The sequence below is a fragment of the Nansenia antarctica genome, assembly GCF_963989245.1.
Source record: "Nansenia antarctica genome assembly, chromosome: 9".
Classification (NCBI taxonomy): domain Eukaryota; kingdom Metazoa; phylum Chordata; class Actinopteri; order Argentiniformes; family Microstomatidae; genus Nansenia; species Nansenia antarctica.
In genome coordinates, this window is record NC_137679.1 from 21,307,418 (window position 1) to 21,316,719 (window position 9,302).

The window sequence follows — 9,302 nt, forward strand, 5'->3', positions numbered from 1 at the left end:
CACTAGGTGCAACGTCATAAAGGGACCAAGTAATTTGATTGGACAAGAGACATTCCATGAGTGGTGATCAGATTTCCAGAGCGTATTTACGAACGCAGCCTCGGTTATCTCCGTTTTGAAATGATCGCTGGTAGCATTGCGCCGCTCTTTTCCCATTGACATCATGGTGTCAAGTAATGTATAAATAAATGTGCTGAATTGATATGCCCTTTTGTGTTTTCATGTATATATATGCAGGGATGTTCAAAGTATTTTACTTTCAACCAGGTATCTGATTCTGATCACCTGTAGTCACTTACTTAATCATAGGAACTAGTTAACCCAATTCTTGTTGCACTGAAGCAGGTGGTTGATTGACTGTGTACCCTTGTCTAAATGTAAGAGGTATCCTATGGTTGTCTAGTGGTGATGTTAGGATTGACTGTCTACCCTTGTCTAAATGGAAGGGGTATCCTATGGTTGTCTAGTGGTGATGTTAGGATTGACTGTCTACCCTTGTCTAAATGGAAGGGGTATGGTTTGTGGACGGTGGGGGGGGAGGACGGCCTGGGGGCGTGCGGGGGATATCCCTTATTTTTGGGGAAATATCCCTTATTTTCAAATCCCAATGTTGACAGGTATGACGCGAACGCGAACCGGCGTTCGGAACTGCCGGTGTGTAAGCCCTGTGGCTCGGGCAAGCAGCCAAGCCTTCAAGTAAGAGAGGGTGGAGACCAGAGGCAGGGTGGAGCTGTATTCAGGGCCGGGCAGCTTTCCGTGTGTGGGAGTCTAGAAGAGGAGGGGCTCTGAGTCAGAGGAGGAGATGAGGGTTGAGTTTTATAGGACCATCGCTACGCCCCTGTGGTATTTAACCACCACACCCATCCTAGTCCTCCTAGCCGGCGTTATTCTGTGCATCATCTCAGCTTTGTTCAATCAGGTAAGCTGCCAATGTCCTTGTGGTTCATTTCAATATATTTACCTAAGAAATGACTACAGCCAGAGACTGAAACATGTGTAAAACTATCTAACTAACTAGAGTCGTGGTTTTAGAGGGGGAATAAAGGTATTTAAGCTTCACAGACTGGTCATTGTGTACACTCCCTTTTTCTTGCATGTTTCATAGAAGTAACAGGAACAGAATGTAGTGTGTTGCCTCTGTATGAACAGACCTACGGTAAAGACTGATTCACTTCACTTACCTCACAGAGCTCTCTGTCCCCTGCTGCTGTTCCAGGGTGTGCCTTTCAGTTAGGAAGTTTACCAAACATTTTTTTCTTAGAGCCTTCTTCTCTGTAATCATTGCAAGTAAGGCAATGATGTATAGATTATATCTGGTGGGTAATTCCATCAATGTCACTAAAGGAAAATACTTTTCCTTTTTTTGGGGGGGGGGGGAGTACTTAAGAATGCAATAATATCCTTACCCATCGCAAACATTTGCATGACCCTTGCATGGCCAATTGCACAATAACTCCCTGTGACAAGGTTATCATGAACTTCAACACAACATGACTCAGTCTCATGTGTTAAATGCCCAAGTTGCTAAAATGGTACAATGACCACAGTGTTTTTTACCCCTTTTGCAGAACAGTAAAAATGGCAATGGTATCTGAGTTCCTTGGTCAACTTTCCCTCAATATCGGAGTAAGTAAAGTAAAGTACTGTTGTTGATGTTTATACTGAATGATTTCGAATGAATGAATGAATGAATGAATGAATGAATGGTCTTTATTGTCATTGCTATAGTACAGGTACCAAACAACGAAATTTGGGAGGGGGGGCTCCCCTGGTGCTAGGAAAAAAAAAAAAACTAAAAAAACAAGAAGGGAAAGGAGCTGGTTTACATAAATAAAGGCTATGTACACTATCCACTATACTATACTGTACAGATAAAACGACTAGGGTTGTCATATTGCACATAGTGTTATTGCACATTCATTTAAAGTGTCGCAGCTTGCAGGCTTGAAATGTACACATTTGTGCCTCAGCACTACACCACAGAATTAAGACATTCTCCTCATTTTTAAATCCTCAGTGTGAACCCAAGTACCCCACTGTAGTTCCTGCGTTTGATTTTGACCCTGACAAAGATGCTGCCAGAATAGAGACCGCTATCAAGACAAAGGGTAAGAGAGGTCTAAGATCCCAAATAAGTTTGTGAACAACATATATATTTGTAGTTTGTTCCCTTGTGTAACTGAAACGTGGCTAGTGAAGGCAGAGTTTGGTGGTGCAATGTCAATGTGAAAGCTGAGTTGCCACAAAGCAGGCAGTGGTATTTGTGAGTCAGCTTCCTGGCTGCAAAACCTCAGACTGTAATAGGAATGTTCCCATGGCAACGCTTCACAGCTGGCAGCAGCTTTCGCCCCTACCAAATCAAACTGCCCTGCTCCAGGGGTACAGAGAAACATGCCAGTTCACAATCATCATTGGTACCCAATGTCATGTTAACTCTGGTATAGTCTACTGACTGGTATAGTCAGTTTGAGCATGTTCCAACTGTATGTATGTTCCATACATCTCATTCAAAAGTGAAATGTAACTTCATCTCAGGGGTGGAAGAACAGACCATCATTGATATCCTGACCAAGCGGACCTACTCCCAGAGGCGAGAGATTGCATTTGCATATGAAAGAAGAGCCAAAAAGGTAAGGTATCCACACCAGTGATCGATGATGGTCTGACCACTATGTAAATCCCAAAAGAAGAACCTGTAAAACTATGAACCTGTAAAACTGAAAACCTGTTACTACAGTACCTACCTGGTTTAGACTGTCTAATGCTCTGATCTTCTCAGGACATGATAGTGGCCCTGAAGGGGGCGCTGTCTGGCTCACTGGAGTCAGTGATCCTAGGGCTGATGAAGAGCACTGCCCAGTATGACGCCACAGAGGTCAGAGGCTCCATTAAGGTAAAGAAAACCCTTCAGAACCCTTAAAACCCTTCAGATGCCCATACAGGTCCTCTCTGATTCAACATTCAGCACTGTTCAATAGGGGACTGTGGTAGGCCTATGATGCCCTCTCCTGGTGGCATGTCATAAGTGCAATTCAGATTAACATGGGCCACTAAATACTAGAATTACAATATTACATACAGTACTAAAGTTACAGCAGCTTATTGTAAATGTGCAATATGAAATATGGCACTTTCTGAATATGCGTAGTAGTGGTGTTTCTGCCATAATGTTCATTATTGTTACTGTAAAGCGGGGTAGAATGTAACCCATGTCTCTTTGCAGGGTTTGGGAACAGATGAGGAGACACTGATTGAGATTGTGTGCTCTCGCAGCAAACAAGAGCTGGTGGAGATCAAAACAGTCTACAAGGAGTGTAAGTCTGAGTTGTGCTTTCACCCGTCCTCTGAGACACCACTGAGTTGTAGCACCAGCACTCGAGTTGAGGGGGGATATAAAAACGGTCAAAATCATCCCCCTTCTAAAACTGCCATCCCCCTTTCCATCCCTTATGTCAATGAACGTGGTATTACTGCTATTTCAACATTTAGTTTTGCGCATATTGAGTAAAATACTGTGGGCGAGGGGGCACGCACACATGCAATGGCATCTTTACCAAGTCACTGACACTGAAGTCGTTGACGCTGTGGGGATGCTAAAATTGTTCCCATATGATAAAATCCACCATCCCCCCTGATTTTCTTTTACAACTTGAGTACTGTGTAGCACCATAGAAATGGGGGGATGGAATTCTCACTGCAACACATATTGACATATTTGAGATTCCTGTTGTCCTCCACAGTGTTCAAGAAGGATCTGGAGAAGGATGTGGCTGGGGACACCTCTGGGGACTTTGCTAAGCTACTGCTGGCCCTGGTACAGGTGAGACCAGTTCCCTGTGTCAGTTGTCTTTGTCTTTGGTATTCGATTTTGGTTGTACACAGCACTACATCATTCCTGGTTATGAAACACTTTAAATAATGCCAATGGTTGTGATTCAATTGTTTATTTCTTGACAGGCAAAGAGGGCCGACCCATCCAATGTGGTAGACTATGAGAAGATTGATGAAGATGCTAGAGTAAGTACAGTGACATATAGTTGTGTCTGTCTTTTAGTCTACCACTCTATTTAGTCTACGGAGACCTCTGTTTTTTCGGAATATCTGTAAGATGTAATAAACACTACTGGGACTATATGTCATTATAAGTAGGGCATTGTGCATGTTCTGTATGCTCATGGTGTCCCCTCTCTGTAGGCCCTGTACGACGCTGGAGTCAAGAGGAAAGGAACTGATGTAGCAACCTGGATCTCCATCATGTCAGAAAGAAGTGTCCCCCATCTACAGAAAGGTACTACTGTACATCGTCTCATATCTTACGTTTCCCAAGACATGCACAGTATCTCTCTGTTTGAAAAGACTTACATTTCATGACATCATCAATGATACCTCAGTGGGTGATTAACAGACCTTTTCCTGTGCTAGTGTTTGACAGATACAAGAGCTACAGCCCTTATGACATGCAGGAGAGCATCCGCAAGGAGGTGAAAGGAGACACAGAGGCCTCCTTCCTCACCCTGGGTACATAGACCGTTCATTACTGACTCATTATTCCTTCTCCAAGAGGAAAGGCACCTTCAGTCAACTGAGCTTGAATTGATTCTCATCGACTGAGCATGAATGCATAAATGTTCTGAGAGCAACGATAAGCCTAGTGCTCCATAACTCTTCAAGAATCATCTCCTTGGCTACAAGAGGAAATGTAGCAGGTTATTCAAAAGTATCTCTCTCTCTCCCTCTCTCTCTTTCCTCCAGTTCAGTGCTTTGAAAACAAACAGCTGTACTTTGCCAACAGACTCAGCGAGGCCATGAAGGTAATTATATTTCTCGTTCCCTGTGTTTTCGGGTGAAATTATGGGGACCGTTATTTCAGGGAACAGATGTAGAAACTGCATCTACTTCTGAAAGTACAACGTTTCTCTCAGGAATAGAGAGAACTGATGTTGAACGTCTTACACCAGGATTGCATCATTTAGAACTCTGTGAAGCTTGGAGAGCTCTTGCTTACTGCGCTGTGTCTTGTGTTCTTTCTGCTCAGAGCAAAGGGGCGAAGGAGAAGGTGGTGACCAGAATCATGGTGTCTCGCTGCGAGGTGGACCTCATGAAGATCCGCACAGAGTTCAAGACACAGAACGGCAAATCTCTGTACCAGACCATCGCTGTAAGTGCTACACCCATACAGAGCCTACCAGGGGAGGCTGGTGGAGATAGAAATCAGAGGATGAGCTCATTGTAACGCATGGAACGGAATGATGAACGGTATCAAGCAACACCTCTGATTTGTACCTCCACCAGCCTTTACTGGAACCTACCACCTACTCACTTCTGTTATTGTGTCTAAAAGGGTCCTGCGACGCAGCCTCCCTGACTGTCCTGTGTCTGTCCCCCTCTCTCCAGGAGCACACCAAGGGAGACTACCAGAAGGCTTTACTGGGTCTGTGTGGGGGAGATGACTAGATACGACCAGGCTCCTCACTGCCTAGAGGCCCTCCATGTGGTGGCCATTGTCCACTGCTGGAAGGGTGGATCACTGGTAGCTACTGGACCACAAACCTTTGTACCTTACTGTACTGCACTGCACAGGAACTTTAGAGCCAGGGCCTTTTTCATACTGTCAATTTGGACATTATTATTTGGACAGTATCCTTTAAAGGATATCCTCATTCTACATTTTCAACATATGAAGATGATGGAAGCACTGCTTACCGTTGTAATAAACCCAACTAGTAATAAAGTTGTCTTTTGAATCATTCATCATTTTTATTTATTTTTTCGCCTTATGACCCATTTACAAAAGGTTTTGCAGGAAGGCAGTCTGTGTACTCATATGCAGTTGATCTTGCTGTCCACTAGAGGTCATTAGAGTAGTGTAAAATGCTACTCTCAGTTTTATGGCCTGAGACTATCTGATGCCTACTGAGGCTTTGCTTTGATGTTGTTCTTTTTTTTCTTTTTTAATAAAATTAAATATGTTATCATAAGATACATTTTTCTCATCTTATTCCCTAATTATTAGAAGAAAAAGTTTCAACTGGGGAGTAGATAAAAAGTCATAATCCAGATTTAGGCTGAATATAGATGACTTGCACAGAGAACGAAAGGTAGTTTAATTTGAGCGAGTATACTCAATGAATACTTGGCTAACCTTGAAGAGTTTATCTAATTGCTTCTGAATTAAACCCTACTGTCAAAATAACCAGAAAATTGGTTAGAGGACCATTCCCATGCATAAATTAGATATTATTTCATACAGGATATAAATAAGCTTTCCTTTATTTCCACTGAAGAGGCTTTATTCATTAGTGTGTTTTGCTGTGTTTGTTTGGCGCTAATATTTTAATTAAAAATGTTAATTTAACCTCCAGCAAAGATGATTTGCATACTACTAAACAAGCTTCTATACCGTCTGTTTCTTCTGGTTAGTTTGTGGTCTCTCAGGATGAAAGATCCGCCACAGTGTTGACAAGGCATTTCTACAAGAGTACAAGCAAAAACGGCCCCAAAAGACAAGCTCTGTGCTGGAGAGACTGATGAGAAGCTCTAATAATCACACACAGTAGATAGAGACAGGTAAACAACCACCCTCCAATGATGATCACTGGCCATGGTTTATCCATCCCTCCATTAGGATATGTGTAATAACTTCTGGTGTAATGTCTTCTTACTCTAATAACAGGACAACATTTGATTATAGATGTTATTGATGAGTCATAATGAAATTGCACACATACAGACAACATATGTAACATACAGATAACATTATGAAAATGAAAACCATCCGAATTGTTGTCATAGTAAACTGGCAGCTTGTATCATTATTGAATTGTTCTTCTTTCAAAGATGCGCAATAGTGCTAGTGTCATTTCTGTTCTCCCATGCACTGTCTGGTACATTCGATGAGGAGAGATTTCTTCAAAACAGCATACGCCTTTAGATTTATGGTCATTTTGTAATAATATTGATGAGAACATTACCCCTTTGTGATGTTTTATGTTTATTGCCGATAAAATAAAAAATATAGTGTAAAGTAAGGTAAAACAGTATTTTGCACAGCAAGGGGTTGAGATTTATGTGCAGATACGGTGACAGATTAATTTCTGCATCATAAAGAGGAGAGTACCTCCCATATTTCTCCCTTTTTATGTGGATGTACAACATGCTGTTCTGTTGAAGGCCAGCCCATGGGGACCTCCACCAAACCCAAGGGGAACGCTCTCCTCAATTGAAACGATGCAATTTACTGTCCCAAACACGGGCACTTCATCATTCAGAGAGGGACTTTAACCCCATGAATGTCAAACACAGGGCATGCAGCGAGGGAGAGTGGAGGTGGACCATTAACATAACGAGTGAAGTCAAATGACTAGCCCTCTGAAACACACTCAAAATACTCTAATGTGATAACATCTACATAAGTGAGATGTATCTCCAAAATAATCATATTGTTATATTATAATAATAATAATAATAATAATAATAAATTCATATAATGATATAATTATATAATAATAATCTATGCTTTGATCATCTTGAGATAAAGAAATCACAGCATTGTCATCACAGGATGTTTTCTTTTTTGCTTTGACATTGTTGTTAAAGTAGCGAAGTGAAGTCACCTCACCTCAGGTCAGGTCAGGTCAGGTCAGGTCAGGTCAGGTACTGTTCACATGTGTTTAAACCCAGACCAGGGTGTGGCTCGGTTCAAAGGTGGAGATAGAGGAAGTGAGAGAGAAAGAGAGAGAGAGAGCCTACATTCCTCCCACCATTTTGCCCCAGTTAGGGAGAGAGCTGCATGTGTAGCAGCCCTCTCCTCTCTCCACAGGGGCCAGGCAGAGGCACAGCGAGAGGCACCAGTATTAACATTTGAGAAGTGCAGCTGTTGGGCTGCTGCCCGGCTGCCAGCCAGACACTGCAACTGTATACTGGGAAGGTATTAGTTAGCGCCTCTCATTTATTTAGCTCTGTTTTATTGAACAGAGCTGACAACATCGAGAATTGACAGCTTTCCCCATGTTTCCCCCTCTGCCCTATTCTCCCATTGCTGAACACAGACTAATTGCATGTGCAGAGTACCACAGGGTGTTTAATTATAGACCAGTTCTTATGTGACTTCTGCCTATGTGTGTGTGTGTGTATGTGTGTGTGTGTGTGTGTGTATATATGTGTGTGTGTGTGTGTGTGTGTGTGTATCTGTCTGTCTGTCTGTGTGTGTGTGTATATGTGTGTGTGTGTGTGTGTGTGTGTGTGTGTGTGCACGCGTGCTTGTTTTTTGGTGTGCTCCAGCCCCACAGCCTTATGGGTCGCTGGCTGGCGTACTGTAAGTGAGAACTCCTACGGGCGAAGCTGGGAGACCTGCTCCCTCAACACGACTCCACAACAGAGAGCCAGAGAGTTTGATTAATATTTTCTTAATTATTATTATTTAATTTGTGGCAGGATTCTTCAGCAGACAGCATGGCCCCTGTCTCTCTTCTGTTCTGCTGAATATTCTGGCTCATTAAGGACAGGGAGTATCCTGTATATGGTATAGAAGAGGCGCTGCCTCTTGCTGGGGCTCCAGCCTTGGGGTGTGTTGGCAGCACAGTGAAGGACAGCTCCTTCTAACGACTGGTGGTAAAGTACAGCTCCCTCCCTCCGACCTCTGAGCGGGATCCTGATCTTCCCCCTTCCGCCTTTGGTGTTGTCAGGTCCGCTTCCTTTCATGAGGCTCAAACTGAGACAACAGGAAAAAGGCAGAGAAGTTCAGCACTTCTCCTCACGCCCTCCTTTGTAGACTCATGATGAAAACAACACAAGAAGCGGGAAGGCCTGTCTCCTCTCCAGCTCTGGCTGAAGTCAGGCGTGCTCCAACACCAAGACACAGAGAGATGGACAGTTAGAGCTTTTAATAGAAACATGGGATTTGGGCTCTTTGAAGAGAGAGTCTGTCATATTGGATGACCAACACATTGTAAGGGGTAGGCTACAGCAGAAGTCAGAACTTGGTTCTATGGTTGGAGAGCACTTTACAGAGCACTTGGCTCATTTGAATTGCTCAGTGTTGTACACACAGACACAAACACACACACACATGCACACACACACACACACACACACACACACACACACACACACACACACACACACACACTCACACACACACAGTTTTCTTTAGTTTATCAGATCAGCACTATTTGATGCTCTGGGCTGGACTTGGTGCTGAGTGTTCTTTCTGCTAGGAGCTCCCTCTTTATCTCCATGTACTGAGGGGATGTGAGAACCCTGTGGCAGGTTCACCTCCCCTCTCAGCTCAATACCATCATCAT

The 9,302-nt window shown here is 43.2% G+C and overlaps 1 protein-coding gene across 1 annotated transcript; it reads left to right on the forward strand.

Moving 5' to 3' along the window:
• Positions 1-1,578: 1,578 nt before the first annotated feature.
• Positions 1,579-5,572, forward strand: LOC308165791 (annexin A2-A-like; the record flags this gene model as incomplete). Its single annotated transcript, XM_080539951.1, has 12 exons — positions 1,579-1,626; positions 2,018-2,108; positions 2,536-2,630; positions 2,780-2,893; positions 3,224-3,314; positions 3,741-3,820; positions 3,958-4,017; positions 4,195-4,288; positions 4,423-4,518; positions 4,753-4,811; positions 5,036-5,158; positions 5,395-5,572. The coding sequence occupies 12 exons, from the start codon at positions 1,579-1,581 to the stop codon at positions 5,452-5,454; spliced, it is 1,011 nt and encodes a 336-aa protein (XP_080396077.1). The 3' UTR covers positions 5,455-5,572.
• Positions 5,573-9,302: the final 3,730 nt, after the last annotated feature.